Source organism: Zerene cesonia, chromosome 22 (assembly GCF_012273895.1).
Source record: "Zerene cesonia ecotype Mississippi chromosome 22, Zerene_cesonia_1.1, whole genome shotgun sequence".
Taxonomy (NCBI): domain Eukaryota; kingdom Metazoa; phylum Arthropoda; class Insecta; order Lepidoptera; family Pieridae; genus Zerene; species Zerene cesonia.
The window spans coordinates 591,027-612,206 of NC_052123.1; the positions used below are offsets into that span (position 1 = coordinate 591,027).

Below are 21,180 nucleotides of genomic sequence, written 5' to 3' on the forward strand. Positions count from 1 at the left end.
GTAGCTTAAATTATATTTTTAACATAAACTCAAACTCAAACATTTATTTATTCAATTAGACTTATGAAAGCTCTATAGAATCGTCATAACACACCTTTAACATTTACCACCGATTCGGAAAGCAGTTTTTACAGAGAAGAGCCGACAAGAACCTCTGTAGTTGCTCTTTTAAAATCAATTTTCCATTTTAGATCTACATAATATGTACATAACAATGATGCCAAAGATGAAAGAACTATCCTGTGGTTCTTAAGCGACAACATTTCAAAGTTTGTCATCCTACTAATATTATTAATGCGAAATTTTGTAGGGATGTGTGTTGTTGCTCTTTCACGCAAAAACTACTGAACCGATTGCAATGAAATTTGGTACGTAGATAGCTGGACAACTGGAATAACAAAAGGCTTTTTATCCCGATATTCCTATGGGATACGGACTTACGCGGGTGAAACTGCGGGGCGCAGCTAGTCTTCCATATATTCGTTACTCATTCTCAAACGCATACGCTTATTTATTCAATTAGACTTATGGAAGCACTTTTGAATCGTCATTTTACAGTGTTAACATTTATCACCAGTTCGGAAAGCAGTTTCTACTCAGAAGAGCCGACAAGAAACTCGATAGTACAATGTCATATAATAAACAACGTTAAGCCAGTTATAAATATTATAACACTGTAAGATTTTTGAAATCTTATGTCTGTAACTGTAACGTAAAAAACATACACTACAATTATTACATATCTGAATTAGTATTAAAAGGAGGAAACATTTGAGTTTTTTTCATATTAGTTACGGATTCACACAATAACGACTGCATCGTTTTAATAAAATATTTTACTTATAGAAAGCTGCATCTACACGCAGTGACATGTATATTATTACTTTAATTATGGATAAATATTAAGCAAAATCTGTATCTACTAGTTGTAACACGATTTATAAAGTTGAAATCATAATAAACTATCAAATGTGTCTTATATTTGAACATTTACGTCAAAAGGACAAACTATGTGAAACTCAGCGGACACGTACTAAATTATCATTTCTAACCCATTCTAATCGTATCTGATATGATATCAGTACATTGACTGGTATAAGCTTTATCAAGTAGTGTTTGCGTGAAAAAGGCATGATATACGAATAACTGTACGCTTATTTCGCAGTATTTTAATAGTAAATGACCTTTGATTTTGAGGGTTTCCCTTCGTGTGATTTAGTGTTAATGGCATGTAGAATACATGTTAGTAAAACATGAATAAGCAATACTTTTACTATTTATATGATTGCTAGATGCGCCGCGCGGCTTCACCCGCGTATCTTCGTATCCCGTAGGAATATCGAGATAAAAAGTTTCCTATATGTTACTCCAGTTATCCAGCTGTCTACGTAACAAATTTCATTGCAATCGATTTAGCAGTTTTTGAAAGAGTAACAAACTCACACACACATCCTTACAAACTTTCGCATTTATAATATTAGTAGGATATTAGAAGCTTTCGGCCTCGCTTGCGTGGTCAAAGGAAGTGCCCTGGGGAATGCAATGTTCACCCCAGTAAAAAGCATTGTTGTGAATTTCTCTTTCCCTAGTTGAAAATGGAACGTGATTATTCCAAAAAAATCACTCAAACAAAATAGCATGATAAAGCACTTTATAACATTATTGAGTTGCAAAATTAAATCGCCAACATATATTATGATAATCAGCTAATTCTCTGATCCACAAACACATGCAAATCTATCAAACATTATCGGATTCAATTGAATTACGCATAATTCTTAGATGGGGATACTTAGGGGTGATATAAGATACTTTTTATCCCACTAATCGTACAATACACAATAAAAATAAACACGCAATACATCCGTTTCCACTTACATAAATTATCTAATAAAACACATCAAAATCAACCAGTTATTACAATACTAATCTATGTCATATTTAGATAAGAGAGGTACATTTTCCATGAAAAAATTAAAATCAACAGATATGAAAATTTGTGCTATCAGCAGTGTATTGCAAAATACATAATATAGATGTATGATGATATATGCATAATGTCATACAGGGCAATTTCTATTGTACCTATATATAGTTTTATCAGATAAAACTGGTTTATGCCAATAATGGTCAAGTGATTTATCTGCACTTAAAACGGTTTAAGGCGAGTGGTAATTGTAAAAAGCATGTTTTTTTGTTTGCAGGTAATTCTGTTTATATGTTTAATCTACTAATAATAGCATGAGATCGACGTACTCTAAAAAATCTTTTAGAAAAACTATACAAGCATCCTGGCAGCAATGTAACGCATTTATAAATCTTTTATATATATTTAGATATACTTACCAATATAATAGAAAGTTTATGAGGATGGATGGATGGATAGATGAATGAAGGTTTTTACTCTTTCACACGAAAACATATGTTGTCGTATCTGTATAAAATTTGGTGCATACTGTCATGTAATATTAAAATAATTTAAAATCACACAAAGTAAGAATATATCAAAATTAGTTACTAGTCTTAACTTCGGCTCAAATAATTGAAACATTGAATAAAATAAACAATGATACAGCTTTTAATTGCAAATCTTTCAAATGATGTCAAAGAAACAATCACTAACAGACGTTATATATTCACATGGAACAGTCCCAAAAACACTAAAACTCAGTGTCCCTAGCGGATTGAGGAAACGCGTGGTTACCTCTCCGTTGACTACGGGTATGACGCAATAAATTGTAAAATACCGTCACGTACGGAATAAATTGAAGCAGACACACCCCCGAATAATAAATAGAACGAATGTATGGAAATAAAAGCTTCATTAATAACTCTTTTTCAAATTCTATAATTATATATATAATTATATATAATTTCTCTTAGAATTAAATCTTCTCTTCAAATTAAGTCTTTCAAATGAATTGTATAATATAATCTTATTTAAAGTGTTAATATGTAAAAATGTTATATCTTAATCAAATAATCTTAATATATAAAAATCCAGTGTCATGTATGTATGTTCCCAATGAAGTCTTTACCAACTCAACCGGTTATGATGAAATTTAGCATTTTATGTGTAATTTGGTCTAACTTATCTTAAGTTAGTATATAGGATAGTTTTTATTTTGATTAATTATCCCAACCGTTTATAATCTTAATATTTTTAATTATTACTCAACCACAGCAACGCGTGGCCGGGTATGCTAGTAATATTGTAAAATTGTACCTTAAATTTAAAATTTGTCTGCCAATTGTTTGGCGAATTGTGTGGACTATATTATTTTTAATTAACATGAACTCTATATTAGCACAATTTAAACAAATAAATGTTTATTATTATTATTAATTATTTCTTTGATATATTTAATTCGCCTGATAAGCAATATCTCTGCAAATGATTTACCCGCTTTTAACAAGGGATGAGCAAAGAGTTGATGACGGGAACATAACTATGGGAATGAAGGAGTGGATTAGAAAAGCAATAGGAAAAATACCTCCTTCTCTCCCACTCATGGCAAGAAACCCAGCAGAATTCGCACTACTATTTCACGCCGGTCTTCTGTGGGGGTGTGGTACTTCCCCAGCGTGCGAACTGGCCCAATTCATTACAATATTTTTCTATAAAGAAAATGCTTTATTCAGAATATAGTAATAGAAATCTTAATAATTATTTTAACACAGAACAGAAGCGCCTTCAAATTGGCAGAACTAGACTAAACTTAAATGGGACCACATGACAGGCACCAGCTTTAATTTAATTAAAGCATTTAAAGCTATATGGTAACAAACACAAAAAAAAACAAATGATTGTTAACCTCCCCGTCAGTTGAAACTTTAGACTATGCTAACCTTCTATAAGACCTTATATAATATATATAAGTAACTAGTTATTGCCCGCGGCGTCGCGCGCTTTAATTCGAAGCAGTTTAATAGATGTTATTATAGATATAAACAATCCTCTTGAATCACTCTACCTATTTAACCCCATCAAAATCTGTTGCGTAGTTTAAAAGATTTAAGCATGCAAAGGGTCATAGGGACAGAAAAAGCGACTCCGGTTTATACTATGTAGTGCTTTGAAACTGAAATACGATTCCATAAGGAATCTCCATGGCCACAGCAATAGAAATTAAGACATCAAGCTGCAAATGAGTCATTTCTTGAGACATTTTATCTTGTTAATGATCAAAACGCATTGGGGAAAATCCTATGCAAGTGTACAATAAATGCCATCTTACATTTTGACCCTTATCACGAAAGGATAAGGATCCATTTACAATAATTACAAGTTTGCATATAAATACATATTCGAACTATTTTAATCTTTACGGCTAGAGCGTAGAGTTTATTTCTCTTAGTACGCGCTGAATAGCTTTTCGGTACTTGTGATAATACTTTAGTTTATTGAATTTTGAACTCTATAATGGTACGATATGGTTTATTTTTGTATGTATTATGAAAAGTCGCCTTTTAGTCTGTCCGTGCAGCGTGTCACGTAACATGAACGTTAAATAAGTGTCCATTGTTCAACGATATTTAAAAAAATCGTTAAATATTGTATTTTTTTGACATGACGTAATATTTTTTGTGACAGTAGAAAAATACGACCCAGAAACATTATAATAAGACTAGCATTCATCTTGGCTTCACCCGTGGAACATATAAAGCTTATAGCCTATAGCTATCTAACACTGAAAGAATTTTTCAAATCGAAATTTTTCAGGTAGTATTAGACTTGGTTAGCGCACAACCGAACAAACAAACAAACCCTTCAGCTTCATAATAATAATATAGAGTATAGATATATAATTCAGATAGTTCTGTTACTAACCGACATTGGAACCACGGTCCCCTATCGATAAGACAACAATGTCACTTAGATTTACCTGGGCTGCGGTTTCCCCGAAAGGGCAGGAAGGTAAGCCTGTGGCGCATACGACTTACTTCGCTGTGCTTTGCTTAAAGATGGATAGTTGATAACGGAAGAAACAATAGATAACTATAAATAATAAATATTTATTTATTCTTTATTGCTCCCAATAAAACTACAAAAAAGCTTAATAAAGTTACAATATAAACAATTTGCGGTTTTACCGCTATATAGCGATTTTTTCCAGACAACCAGACGTACAGAGAGAAATTAGATAGAGGAGAGGAGTAGGGCAGAGCATATATATAATACGAAAGATTGAATAAAAAGAAAGATATATATGTATGTATAATATTAGTAGAGTAGTAGAGGCGTAAGGTCTGTAATCGACTTAACGCCTCTACAAATGTTCATGGGCGGTGGTAGCGCTTACCATATCTTCCAAACAACTCAAACTCGCACATAACGTTTACGGAACTCCAATATGGCTATCATATATTCTATATATATTCTTGTGTAATAATAAACACTCTGCAACCAATCAATTTAATTAATAGTGAAATTATAACATATCCCACGTATAACACCATCCTGTTATGAGATTCATAGCATAGCACGTGATGTACTGCTAACGAAAATTTCCATTCAATTTAAAATTACGTACTCGAACCAGGATTTTTTTTTATGTCATAGCGGGTAACTGAGCTGGTGGTTCGCCTGATGGTAAGCGATCACCACCGCCCGTGAACATTCGCAAAGTGGCTCTGCGAATGCGCTGCCCGCTTTTATGGGGTAAGGGAATTGGAAAGGATTAATGACAGGAAAGAAGAAATGGACTGGGAAGGGTGAGGAAAAGGCAATGGGCCTCCGGCTCCCCCACTCACCGTATGAAACACAGTCGCATGCCACTATTTCACGCCGGTCTTCTGTGGGGGTGTGGTACTTCCCCGGTGCGAGCTGGCCCAATCGTGCCGAAGCGTGCTCGACTAGCACAATGATCAATAACAAAGTTTTTTCGCGGGTAAATCAAAGTGAAATTACACCTGTTAGTTGTTTGTGCTCACATCAGGAACAACTGGATTTGGAAAATTTGTTCTCCGTTTGATAAAAACGTGCCACGAGCGAAGCCGAGGCGGACCGCTAGTGTAACAATGAAAACATTATGATGTTTTTTTAAACCGATATCAATAAAAGGAGTAGCTTTGTACTGCTTGAACTGCTTTTAATGATTATTTTTTATATGATTTTATTTGCTTTTCTTTCAATTTTAGATTATTAATTCCACAACAGTAATTTAACGCTCATAGATTTATGTAAATTGTAAAGTACTGGTGCACTATGGAAGTCTTCAAAATATTTCAAAATCTGTTATAAGTAAAGTCGAATACGGAAACTATATAAAAATGGGTTCAACCTCCTAAAAGTAAATATTTCTGATATATTTGCTTACGTTTCTTTCAACGCAGGTAAACCATATTCTTTTGCGATAACAAATATAGGTACATTTGTTTAGACTACAAATGCTCTTGCGCTGTTGAAAGATTTCCTAGGCTATTCGATAATACCTAGACTTTTATATGATCGCACTTTCTGAAAAAATATATTTTTTTGTTTTTTAATAGCAAATATAATTTTCGAGTATTTGAAAAATGTGAATCCGACGTTTCAAAAACAAAGAAGGATTTATTATTTATTTATTTACCACTTACTTTTGCCCGCGGCTTCGCACGTTAAATTCGGAGTAGTTTAATAGATGTTTATTTATTAATTAATATAGTAACAAGTACTTACATATAAACCTTCCTCTTGAATCACTCTATCTATTAAAAAAACCCCATCAAAATCCGTTGCGTAGTTTTAAAGATTTAAGCATATATAGCTACATAGGGACAGAGAAAGCGACTTTGTTTTATACGATGTAGTGATAACGATAACTCCGTGGATTATTTTTTTGTTTAATAGATAATTATTGTCTTTGAGTCTCACTTTTGTAGTGGTTCCTCCCCAAGGTCACTTCACTTAAGTTAGGTGAATTGATTTTTATGATACTTCGTTTCTTTGATGACTTGTGCCAGCCCCATGGTCCCCATTTAAATTTAGTCTAGTTCTCACAATTAAAAGCGGTTTAGGTTTTTGTTAAAAATAATTATACTGCAGTCGGTTAAAAACAGACTTCTAATCTATCTATATAGCAAATTCCGTTCAGATCCGATCAGCTTTTAACCATGAATCCACAAAATAATATGTATAGCAATGTACTGAATAGGATAGCATTAAAATGGCGGATGACTATAAGACAAATGTCAAAACTGAATGAGGATAAGGAATCACTTCAAAACACAAGAGCGGGATGTAAATTAATAACAGCAATAGATCAAACATTTAGATTCTAGATTCAATGATGAATGACGTATCACCGGGCTTACGTGAGGTTAGTCATGTCGGGACGTTGGAACTTGAAATATTCTGTTCAAATCTTAATCTAGATATCTTTCTTATGTATTTGTATCTATGTGCAGTGGCTCAGGGGTAAGGGGGTAGGATCTCGGACTTAAAAAGTCGGCGGTTCGATAGCGCATTAGCGTACAAGAAATAAATTAATTATTTATCTGTTCATTGTTCACATCACTGCTCGAAATGGTGAAGGATAACATCGTGATGGAACGCACCTGTCATCTGCCAACCACACTTGGACAGCGTGGTGGATTACGGCTAAAACCCTTATGAGAGGCCCGTGTCCCATGAGTGGGAACATACTATTTCGTTTCTGATGATCCATACCTATGAGTTTGTTATTCTCATACCGCAAATGCTTAATGTCTTTCTATTAATTCTTATTTGCTAGTCATTCAAATATGCGGAGAATTACATAATACCAAGTCAAAACTATGTTGTTGAAAATACATTATACTTAGACACATTAAAATTCTATAAATTTTTTATCTTGCTATTTTACATACATTGTGTAACCGTCTGTGTATCAATTTATTCAGTAAATCGTAAGCATATCGTAAGCATAGGAGCATTTCAAAGCCAGAACCGAATTTAATCCTGTAAAAATGACCAATGAGCGACGTGTCTCTCACGACCAATGGCGACGGAGTAATGAGTTTTCAGGATAGTGAAATAAAAAATATGTCGTAATTAACTTTTAATCTCGTCATACTTCAATCAACAACACTTACAGAATAAAAATACCAATCTCTATAGTAGATAAATATAAAAATTAATCGTAATTTTCCTTTGGCCACCGCATCATTCTAGAAAACTTGAACGATCAGTCCTATAAAAAATATGAAATTTCTCCATTATGCACTCAAAAAAAATAGAGAATTTCCCGATTTAAACGATACTATACAAATAGCATGTTCTCATGAGCCCTTTTTAAAATTATTGCGATTTGTAAAAATATTGTAATTTTAGACATTTTTTCCTTTTTGGTACAGTATTCTTAGCTACAACAGGCCACAGTTACATATATACCACAAATAAAGCCGAGGCAAACCGCAAGTTCAATATATAGAAAAAGAAAAAACAAGAAATTTTTCACACAATTCCATATCATAGATTATTTGGGGTGTACCTCAAGGATCTGCAATTGGTCGTATGATTTATAATTGCTTTAACAATACCATACGTTATAAATCCATACAGATACACCCAAAAACTATTCATGACAATGTATCCAATAAATATGTAACGTAAATAAGAAAAACCAACAAAAAGCAAACTAAATTAAAAACAACTAAAGCTACACATGAAAGTAATAGCTTATGCTGCCACGTGAATCCATCCTTGAATTGTGATACATTACATTATAACACTACCAGTTTTATAATCAGCGGTCAAGGGTATTATCGGTTGAATTTCAAAATATATGTAATGCTACATTATCGAATAATAAATGGAAAACACGCAGAAACTTATATAAGTGTATTATAAGCAATTTTGGGGTGAATTACATTGTCGATAACACGTGAATGGACTGACATAAATAAAAAATGCGTGCTATGCCATGCTTGAATGGTTCAGTTTAAAATCAGGTGTACATGAACAAAGATAAGATTAATCTTCAATAATATATAGATACAATAAGCCAAATATATATGTAATGATCACGTCTTTAATTAATTATGATAATATATATATGTTATTCAAATTAATTATCTGGTATTTAGATTATATTTCGTTAATTTAGACATTATTTATTATCTTTAATTTATTACACATTAGGTGGCACCCGCAGCGTCACTCGCCTGGAACCGGGGAAAATACTATGTACCTATGTACTAATCCAGACTATAATATGTATATCTCTGTATCAAATTTCATACCGATATGATGAGCTATTGCGTGAAGGAGTCACAAACATCCGTACATCCATTTATCCGTCCATACTTACAAACTGATTTTTTTTTGAACATCCCGACTCGTAATTGTCAATTTTTTATACAAACGTAACTGCGTAATATCCAAGCTCACGTGCATAAATAACTATAAGACATATCAATCTATTCAGAATACTTAAAGCAAGTTTTATTATCAAACGTTAATTGTTTCATCTCCATCATTGCTAAAGTACTTTCTCATTTTAACTTCATTCCTTTTAATTTCATTATTTTATGTTTGTTTTTTCAATAAATGTTCCTTTCCTTATTTCTTCGCATAGAGGGCTAGCCTTAAACTGTCTTTGGTCCATTAGATTTAATCTTAAAAGTAGCATTTAAAGATTTTAACATTGCAATATTCAAACTGCTTTTATATTTTGGAAAATTCTGCTGAGTTTCATCATGGCTAAGCCAGCGCTATGGTTCAATATCAGATAATGGAAATAATAATTAAGGTTCTGTTACCTACAGTGTTTTAGTGCTGTTTCATAATAAAACATGTACCTTTTATTTGCCTTGCTAATTTTTTCATGTGGAAACACCCAAGTATTCAATTATAAAGATGATTTTTTTTTTTATTATACTGTATTTTTTAACTCAGTTCTTTCACCAGAAATCATTACAAATTGTGTTTCCCCACGTGACTCTATCATTAGTAATTGAAATGTGTCCATAAAACGTGATTTCTTTTCTCACTAAGAAATTAGCATTATTTTTACTTTCATCGATTCTTCCATGAGTTTTTCGATCATTTTTCCTAGCTGTTATTGTAATTTGTTTGTCTGTGGTCTTACTGAAATGTTATTTGTATTGTAAATTAAGTTGTAAATATTAATGTTTCGGGATATTTTATTCTAAGCCAATAACAAATACAGGGTAATTCCCTTGCATTTCGTACTGCTTTGAATTGTAGGGGACTCTCCTTAGCAGTTCGATCAACTGAAATAACGTGTATTAGGGCATACTTTTGGTACCCACAGGAGGATACAATTATACATGAAGCTAGAAAACTTTCATTTAGGTCAGTTGTATTATAAATTATTTAATGAAAATTTGATTTACTGTTAACGGAATGCATATCAAATATATGTTTAAATTTTCTGTCAATTTAGCAAAACAAAATCTGTACTTCCAGAACTGAATTATTTGAAAACAAATTGACAATAAAAAAAAACTTCGTAAATTAATTTATCGTATACTATTCTCCAACCTCTCTTTATTAATCTTAGACTATCCAAGTTGTCTTAAAAATGTAATCGCTAAGAAAAATGACGACTTTCAACTAATAATATTCTTTGTCTTTATTAGCGATCTAACGGACCGATTCTCAACCGATTAAAATAAAGAGGAGGTTATAAATTCCACTGTGTTTTATGTGTTTATCTCATAACTTTTTACGGGGTCAACCGATTTTTACCTCTCTTTTTTATTTGAAAGCTGGTGCCCTACCATGTGGCCCCATTTAAATTATAGATAGGTCTCAAAACTTGAAGGCGGTTCATTTTATTTTTTAGTTTTATGGTAATACAATTTTTTATCTAGAGATATGAGGCTATAGTAACGACATAGGCTTTCATTCCCCAAAGAATTTCCTTTGTCCACGCAGGCAAAGCCACTTCTAATAACTAGTATTTGATAAACTTCCTTCACAGACAAGATTCGTGTCTAAATAAACCCTTCTCATTCTGATGACCGCCTCCTTGGTACAGTGGTTAACGCGTAAGCGTAGAACCGAGGGGTTCAATTCCCGGTGGGGACGCACAACAAAAAATGTCTCGGTTTGGCAGGACACAGAAGGCTGATCACCTACTTGTCCCTAAAGAAAATCGATCAGTGAAACGGATGTACATTATCTGCCCCATACCCCACTAGGGGACACGGGACTTCACTTACATTCTGATGATGACAAATCATCACCAGGTGTTTCACCATCACATAAAAATGCGCATTCAGCCTGACCTTGTTCCCGGAGGCCCACAGGGGGAAGCGAAGGCCTGTGAAATCATTTGACTTTCATATTGGCATCATTGACGGATGGGTTCTGAAGGAAAATTCCTTTTATGTCCACCGTATTCCAGATGTTTCCGACAGTTTCCAAAATAAATCAATTGTGACGGTCGTTTTGTATAAGAAAGAGTTTTTTTCTCGATCTCTATGTTTTATGATTTTTCTTAGATTTTTGTTAGTATTTGACCAATTTTATACATTATAATTTTATAAGCATCTCAGTAGTTAGGAAGTTACTCTTTAGCTAAATTAAGTAACATATACCTACATAACTTAAGTAAATCATAGCTCCATCTATGCCAGTTTATCTAAACGGTAACCCATCCATAAACTGACCGCGCCTTACATCACTTAACTCTTGAAACCAAGCCGAGTCCAATATCATAAAATATATTTCATAAACATAAGTGGCGTGTAACTACACATTTCCGGTAACTTCAGTAATATCCAGACTTGCTGTATATAAAACGATGAATTTTAATGGAACGCCAGCTGTAAAATTCATGTTTACCTATTATTGTTAACTTGCGAATTTCAATCATAAATTTTAAGTATACGTATCTGTTACAACGACTTTTCACTGAAAAAAATACAGGAAAAGATTAAGAAATAGGTCGTTACTTAGTAATATTAATTTCTAACTGTGTCCCGCGGTTTCACCCACGTAAGTCCGTATCCCATAAGGATATCGGGATAAAGAGTTGCCTATATGTTATTCCAATTGTCCAGCTGTCTGCGTACCAAATTTCATTGCAATCGGTTCAATAGTTTTTGCGTGAAAGAGCAACAAACACACACACATCCTTACAAACTTTCGCATTTATAATATTAGTAGGATTATTATAGTAATAACATATACACGTTAACATTTTTATACTAATATAATAATCGTATTCTAATATTATGAAGCTAGAGAGTTTGTTTATTCGAACGCATCAATCTCAGGAAGTACTGGATCGATTTCAAAAATTCTTTCACCATTGCATATATCTGTAGTCCCTTAGTGATATATGCCATATTACCCGTATGTACCACAGGTGAAGTTGGGGTTGCCAGTAATAAATTGGTCATAAAAGTATTATATTATATCCTAAAATCCCCACTTGGTTTTAATAAAAAAAAAACAAAAATCGGCATTCCTTTGTTCCATGTACAAAAAGAAATTAAGGGCACAAATATTGCGATTCCCGCGCATTTTAACATAACCTCAAAATGTATGAATTCAAAGTAGACGCATATTTAGAGGCAAAAAGAAAAATCTGTATTTACAATATTCAGCGTCTGCGCATCTTCAATCTCGGCATTAATTTAAATATATATATTTTCTAGAAAATTCAGTTTTATACGCAGAAATGAATTGTAGTAGGAACTTTAAATGCATTTTGATTTTTGTCTGTAGACAAAGATAGTTTGTGGATATGTCTTAGATTTGATTTGAGTGCCTGTGATATATTTCAGATAAATTCATACCGGATTACCGTTAGAACGCGTTTTCGTCAGTAGTTGACATTAAATGTCTTTAGTACAAGATGTATTATGTACTTATATGACAATATTATTGTACTAATTATTGTGATGAAGCAAATCGAAATAAGAAAAAAAGTGAAGTCCCGTGTCCCCTACTGGGGTATGGGGCAGATGATATACATCTGTTTCACTGATCGATTTTCTTTATGGACAAGTAGGTGATCAGCCTTCTGTGTCCTGCCAGACCGAGACATTTTTTTTTTTATTTTCCCCACCGGGAATCGAACCCAGGACCCCTCGGTTCTACGCTCACGCGTTTACCACTATACCAAGGACGCGTCAAATCGGAAAAAAATCGGAAATAAGAAAAAATACGATTAATTAATGATGTATATAGTTTTGTCCGAAAAATATAGTATATTCTAATTTAAAACGCGTTTTCCTTAGAACTAGTGGTATCAAATGCTTTACGTCTAGTTTTAAGTATCTACATTTTAATCATAATTTTACTGATTTTGCAGTTAAAATTGTTTTTTTTTATTTTACTGAAAGCTTCGCTCTAAATTACTTTTGCATTTTTATGTCAAATTTATAAAATTATATCACGTCTGAAGATACCAAAGTATACTAATGTTTATTGGTTTTCTCGAATTTGCTGTATAATGTTTTAATCTATTGATACAGATGCCATCTAGTGGCAGAATAACAAACTTATTAACGATCAATTGGTTTTTCTTACAAGGGGCCAATATTTAGATCAAACGCTACACAGAAAATATTTTTCTAACCGAATCGTAATGAATTCCATTTTCGAAAGGCGTTTATTTTTTCTTTCCCTCTTTTTCTTCGTGGCCTTAACCACAAAACGTTATTCATATCATTTACTTGTGATACTAAGAAATATTAGATTTTTTTAAATTATAGCGATTTGTGTTTTTGTATCTATTGCGTAAACTCAAAAACTGTTCTTTCGACTTAAAAGATGATTTTACAATTTAAAGACTATAATTTATAGTCTAGGTATATAATTTTAGTAATAATAGAGTTTAATATTGCAATGCAACAAAATGTTTGAACAGATTTGTAAATATGGATGATTGTTACAATTGTCCTAGTTACAGAATAAACGTGGGTTTTTATTTTATACTAAATCAGAATTCTAATTTCGAAAGTTTAATTTTTCAAGCTTTTTTTATTATTTCCATTACCGTAGGCTATGTTGCAATTTTTATTAATTATTATTTTTATATTATTTAGAAATGATTTTAGTTTTTTTTACCTGCCCTTAAAAATGAGAGAATTGTAGATTTATGTAGCAAAATATATTTTTTATCGTGAAGTAGTCATTATCAAAAGGATCTCCAGACTTCTGGGAGTAAAGTTATACACAGTTAAACATTGCTAAACTATCAATACAAAGTACAAGTGCTGAAGTTTCACGCCTTTTGATTCGTGCGTTTTTAGGGTTCATTGATGCAGAAAACCTAGTAAATTAGACTATATTCAGCGGTATTTTCGGTTGATATTATTCGCATTAGCAGGTTTACTTGTATTTTTTTTTTTATTCTAACAAAAGTAAGGTCGATTATTGAATATCTAGTGGAAAAATAAGAAAGATAAATTTTTAAACCTGAATTTAATAGTATAAAAAATAAAGATATCATCTTATCGATTTATATAATTAATTAACTAGATATCACTAAAATTAACAAGCGTAACTCCTTATATATTATTTTTTAATCAAAACCGCGCCTCTGTCGAATTATGTTACAGGTACACGTCAATATGTTATGATATGCTAGTTTCATTATTATAATAGTCAAAAATATAGCATTATTTTTATGAATGTATACCTATCCTTACCACCTATTTTATCGGCCTGGTTTCGTTTTTCTATTTTTTTTATTTAATTATTTATTTATACTGTCTATTAAAACATCTCATTAAATGTGTACATTAAACTTTATTTCAAATCTGCTTTTGATTATAAAACCTAAAATAAAAGATTTCAAAATTAAATCTCTCTAGATACAACAATAAACGATAACTATTAATTCTCAACAAATTATATCTATCCATCAAACATTTTGTTTGACGTAAGAACCCACATCGCGATACCGACTCACACTTGGCCACTTTTTTAATTTGGTATTCAAGGAGCCAGCTATATAACTGATGGTTATACATTTCCTACCCATTTAGTCCCGGACAATGATCCTGTGTGTGTGCGCGCAGTTTAAAAAGTGTTCGATTTTTTAATTTTGACAGCTCATATTTTTTATTGTGTATTTCTTATTTCTGTGGCCTGTGATAGTGAACGTAACTTTTTTTTTTAATTCACATTAAATTTATTGTTGGTTTTGACAGCCAGCGCGATTTGCGATTTATAATCTGAATTACGGTTTCTAATAGGTGGGTGTTTTTATACGTGTTTAAAGTTTTTTTTTCACTCCTTTTATGTGCCTTTAAGCGATTTTTGACATTTTTTGTGTAGTTTAAGATTTTATTTGATTTATTTAGAGGCACTAAGACGATACTACACGATAATATCGTTTCACCTCTTATCTATTGTCAAACTAAAAAATATATGTAGTGATAGGACTTTTAGTAATGTTTTATAAATTCAACCCTTATAAATTCAATACTTTACGCTTTTAATATGTCTAAGACATTCTTTTAATCTAATAAATATTTTTATAGCTGACAAAGCAAATGAAATCTATAAATTTAACGTCACATAAAAATAATGAGCTGTATTTTTCTAAGGTAACTGTTCTATTTATAATAAATGACTTAAGATATTAACTGAATTTAACTACATTTATATAGTGTAATTATGGCGCGAAAGCAGTAAAATATTTAAATAACCTCCATAAAGGTTGTATACGTGACATATGTCTCGTACTAACATATTTTTAAAAATGCTTTATACATTATATATTTCATATTTTAGAAACCTAACTGAAAATCAACGTATAAAGGTTTTATGTTATTTTTTGCGAAATGCAAAGAATGAAAGATACTATTCAATAAAAATTTTCACTAAACGAAAACCATGATAATTTAAAATTCTTTGTACGAACCTAGAAGGTATAGCATTATGTTATCTTTGGTACGATCAACTTTTTCTAAAGAAATTACTAAGAATTATTCCAAAGTATGATACTTAGTTAGAAAACACTGCTTTTACACAGTTACGTAATCCAAGGTGGTAATTATATTTTAAATATACAGTCGAACACTATAAAAACCCTCATAGGAGGCCTGTGCCCCAGCAGTGGGAACATATATGGGCTGATGATGATGACGATGGTGATAAAAATTTGTGTTTTTGTTTGTTTGTAATATTTGACGCCACAAACGATTTCAAAAATTCTTTAACCATTAGAAATGCATCTTCTCCGAGTGACATAGGCATGCATGCATTTATAAATATTATAGTTAATATGCTAAACTAAGTGTTCACCCCGGTTTCGCCCATGGTACCTATTTAGCCTATATCACTCAGTAAAGTTGCAGCTTTCTAATGGTGAAAGAATTTTTTAAATCGATCCAGTATTTTTGTGTAAAAACATTAAAAACTTACATACAAATCTCTCCTCTTTATAATATTAATATAGTCACAGATAACACTATAATATATACTGCATAGATAATAAATTCTAGCAAAAAAACAACAAAAATTTCGCGCCAAAACTAAAAGCGCATTACGTAATTCGTTTGTATGTTGCAACAGGAATTTCAAAATGGCGTCCAACAAAAAATAGGCGCCATCGTCTATTGTGTTTTTAACCGATTCAATAAAATTTACAAAAGGTTTACACACAATGAGCAGTTTCGAAAATTTATAGTATTTTTATGCTTATCCAACGGGCATGCACTTATAACATTTTAATTAATAATACAATATGTTATGATTAATTAACTTAATACGAAGTAAGTAAATAAGTAATCATTTTTGCTTATACATTTATTATTAATGGTTTGTAAATAAAAGAGATGTTTGTTTAAAATTATTATTTTACCAAATAATCAATAAAGTATTAAATGAGTAATTTTGCAAAATTTGTTTTGCATGTTATCCGTTGAAGTTATTCCTATTATGCAAAAATTCTGCAAAAAAAAAACATATTTTTTTTACCAAATGATAACTTGCTATCGTTTTTTCATTTATTCTGTAATAAAAGATTGTTCAAATCCACTTACATTTTACATATAAGATATTTCCATACATTAATTTGTTAATATGTAAAAAACAAGCGCCGCCCGAACAGGGACTTGAACCCTGGACCCTTGGATTAAAAGTCCAATGCTCTACCGACTGAGCTATCCGGGCTGTACAATATTTCTCCATTTTATTGATAATTTCTATTTTACTTCGAAATGTACATTTCTTACAATAATAATAATTAAATGTGATATTTTATGTCATTGGTGGATTTTATCGATTTTTTACGCAAATAGTAGATTTAAATGAAGCTTTAAGTAACTATACTTGAATCCATAATTTTTTAAATAATACATTATTATTTATATTAACACATACATATAAATTGCACGATACAGTAACTAATGAGAGATTTTAATGTAATTTATTATATATTATTGTTTTTTTATTAAGAAATCCTGCAAAAGTAGGTATCCCTACCTTTTTGATTTGCCCAAATCCCATACGCTAATCCAGACTATAATCTATCTATGTATCAAATTTAATTTCGTTAAAGAGTTCAATTGAACAACTAAAGTACGCAAAAACATTTAATTTTCCCAATCATCAATTTTGTCCTATTAATTACAAACGATGAGTTAAAATAACTTAATTTTTCTTTGCTTATTACAATTCCTTCTTAAATATTATATTATAACCACAGATAACATAACTAATTATAAGTATCCGCCCGGCTTCGCCCGTGTAGTCAATATAAAAATTGCATAGTTCCCGTTTCCGTGAGATTTCTGTGATAAAAACTATCCTATCTGTTTGTCCGGTCTCAAACTATATCTGTAAATTAGATTATTTAGAAATTCAGTGGTTTAGGCGTGAAGAAGAGACAGACATAGTTACTTTCGCATTTATTAGTTAAGATTCACATGTTAGAATTATATATAGATGCAAAATTATTACAAAGACAGGTGTGCGCCTTCTTAGAAGGGCGTGTTGTGACGTCACAGCTTGCGGCATCTCAACTTTAAGGCGCAAAAAATGTCCAGTTGACGGTTTTATTACGGAAATAAATATTTCGTTTGTGTTTATTGCTTGTTGCTAACGAGTTTTTGCATGACTTGCTAATCCGCGGTAGCCGTTGGAGGTCCTGGGCTCGATTCCAGATAAATCTAAGACATTTCAACAAACTATTGAAATCTAGAATTTAAGATGAAACCGTCGGACGTATTTATTAATTAATGAAAAATTTTTTGGGTTGGGTTGTCAATCGACTTAAAAAAGGAGAATGTTAGATTTTTTTTGTCGTCTCAGAACTTTTAAACGATCTTAAAGATGCAAGATCACAGGTTCACCGATTCATATTTTTTTTTTCATTTTGAATGCTAGCGCAGGTCTTAAAAAATATGATACTATTGAACCTTTCGTTTATAAGTAAATCATATAACGGTTACTAGAACGAAACGGTTAAGAAAAACACACAAACGGAATAACATTATTGACCCTATTAATAGTTATTAATGAGGTCCATAATTTTAGGTCAAGCAGCTAATCTCGAACGAGATTTACCAACATCAGAATAATAATAAAAAAACATATTAAAAGGTGAATGATGCGTGAAATATGCCGGAGCCGGAGGCCCATATCCTTTTCCTTCCCCTTCCCAGTCCTTTCCTTTATTCCTCTAGCCAATCCTTTCTTAATCCCTTCCCAATTTAAAGTCGGCAATCCATTTGTAGAGGCGTAAGGTCTGTAATCGACTTTACGCCTCTACAAATGTTCATGGGCGGTGGTAGCGCTTACCATCAGGCGTCCCACCAGCTCCATTGCCTACTGTGACATTAAAAAAAAAAAAAAAAAAAATATATAAATTATTTTAATAATCTCGTGAACCTTTAAAAATATTTACTACTAGCGCCTCGGCTTCGCCCGTAGTACATATATATGAAAAAAAATTTCAAATCGGACCAGAAGTTCCTGAGATAAGTGCGTTTAAACAAACAAACTCTTCAACCTTATAATATTATATTTTTATATTTATAAACATCGATCTTATAAATTAATTGCTATAATTATTAATTACTACAATAATTACATTGGACCCAAACTCTGTTTCACACACAGCTTCATTATTGTTTGTAGCCTCACCTATATCAATTTAAGTATAAAGCAAAATGGCCTATTTCATTCTGTATAATATTATATATCAACAGTTATAATAAATAATAAGCATAATATTTATTTACAGTTAACTCATCAAAGAATCTCATCAATAATGTACAAAGTTCTGCTATTTGCCGCCGCGGCGCTACTGTGCGACTCCCGCGCAGCCAATATCAACCGACATATGAAAATATTAGACATGGACAACCATATAGAAAGCAATTGTAAGTATAATGACATGAATATATTTAAATATCTATAGAGAGAAGTATTTTTTTTTTGTTAAAAAAGACTTTCAAATCGAATTAGTAGTTCTTAAATGGCTTTTTCAAATGAACATTAAAGCAACCACAATCTCAGCTTTATAAAATTATGGAGGATAATGCAAACAAATTTATGAAATTAATGCTTATTTATGAATTACTTTCGTAATAAAATAGGTGCGTGTGAATGTCACGAAATTCCTACATTAATTTTCGCTGTTTTTTATTCGTTCCTATTCACCAAATTTGCTCTGAAACTAATCAATCGATTTTCAAATTCTTGCTCCTATAGAAACCCATATTGTTCCTCAGTTATATAATCACTAGCTGCGCCACGCGGTTTCACCCGCGTAAGTCCGTATCCCGTACGAATAGCGGGATAAAAAGTTGCCTATATGTTATTCCAGTTGTCCTGCTGTCTACATACTAAATTTCATTGCAATCGGTTCAGTGGTTTTTACGTGAAAGAGCAACAAACACACACACATGCTTACAAACATTCTCATTTATAATATTAGTAGGATTACATTGCAATAATAACAATTTCCAGTAGTACCCCGCCAACAAACGAAGCGCTTCATAACACTGACAAAGCGACCCTCAGCGAAACTGTCACACGTCGCTGGTACCACACTGGAACTGACTTGCGAGGCGATCGCTGCACCAGCGCCATCTGTGCATTGGTTCAAGAACGACGCACCTGTTACTGAGGTATGGGGTGACACTTTAACGTTTATAATTTATTAGCTATAGCCCACAGCTTGGTCTATGTAAATTTTCGTGGTACAAGCTTTCATTATCTATTTCAAGCCCTAGGAAATGGAATTCATTAAAAATCTTTCTTAGAAGATCATCATATAGGCTATCTGGATTTCTGTCCGGTACAGTAGTTTGGTGTGAGCGTTTATAGATCGATCACCTATACGATTTATATATTTTATCAAATATATGTTAAAGTTGAAATAGTTGATTATAAAGCACGTGCACTTTTAACTACTCCTTTTAGTACTTTTTCTCTCTACATTTGGTTAAAAAACCTTTAAAATTATGTGAATTGGTGCTAAAATCGGCTATTATTGTATTATGTTAGATACATGATGATGTTAATCCTAATTAAAAATACATATTACAGTGATATTCACATAATTAAGACGATATACGATATATATAGTCAATTTATTCCCAAATTCCCTTCCAGTACGACAAAGAGTCAAACGAAATAATAGACACCAATCCGTCATCTCTCGGTCGCGTCAGTTCCACCCTGTTGGTGTCCCGCTCGGGGCCCCGCGCAAGGTACACCTGCCTAGTGGTGTCGGGCCCCTCCACAGCTAGGGCCTCCACTGTGGTGTATAGTGAGGGTATGTATATTAAAGTTATTAATAATAGTAAAGATAGTAAAGATGTAATAAAACAGCAACATGAAACTAGAAAAAGTCTTAAAGACTTCAGTGAATTGAAATATGTTTTTTTTCTAATTAACAATACCATAATTTTGGGCAGAAAACGATACCAATAAAAATTACTGTCAGTATTATATCTGTAAATAAATCATCCACTCCCCGCTAGATGGCAGCACGGAGCTATCGGAGCGCTCGAAGCTCGTCCCGCTGGCGCCGCGCATCCTGGTCTCGTACAAGGTGTTCGTGGACATCATCGGCGCGAACGTGGCGCTGCCGTGCCGCGTGCGCGGCCACCCGCGCCCCGCGCTCGCCTGGCGGGATAATAACGGGAAGCTAATTAAGAACGATCATAGGATGAAGGTAAATCCCATTGAAATAAGATGTGGTCCAGGTTATTCCGTAATAGCTACATGCTGATCCGCGTAGATGATTTCATTCTGTTAATCCCAATGTTCAT

General features: G+C 32.4%; 1 protein-coding gene and 1 non-coding gene across 4 annotated transcripts in view; one reads left to right on the plus strand and one right to left on the minus strand.

Annotated features, from left to right (window-relative positions):
* The window catches only part of LOC119836123 (neural/ectodermal development factor IMP-L2-like), a 43,729-nt gene that overhangs the window by 19,984 nt on the left and 2,565 nt on the right, over window positions 1–21,180 (plus strand). Inside the window, exons 1-5 of one of the 3 annotated variants that reach the window (XM_038361378.1) lie at window positions 14,952–15,144; window positions 19,143–19,281; window positions 19,871–20,031; window positions 20,519–20,681; window positions 20,890–21,083. In XM_038361378.1, the coding sequence (XP_038217306.1) occupies window positions 19,170–19,281; window positions 19,871–20,031; window positions 20,519–20,681; window positions 20,890–21,083 (630 nt within the window). In that variant the 5' untranslated portion in view covers window positions 14,952–15,144; window positions 19,143–19,169. Of the gene's footprint in view, window positions 1–14,951; window positions 15,145–19,142; window positions 19,282–19,870; window positions 20,032–20,518; window positions 20,682–20,889; window positions 21,084–21,180 lie in introns of those variants that run through there. The other 2 variants (XM_038361379.1, XM_038361377.1) reach the window with 2 other exon arrangements.
* On the minus strand, window positions 16,996–17,068 carry Trnak-uuu. Its single transcript has one exon. It is a non-coding gene; the product is annotated as a tRNA-Lys (tRNA).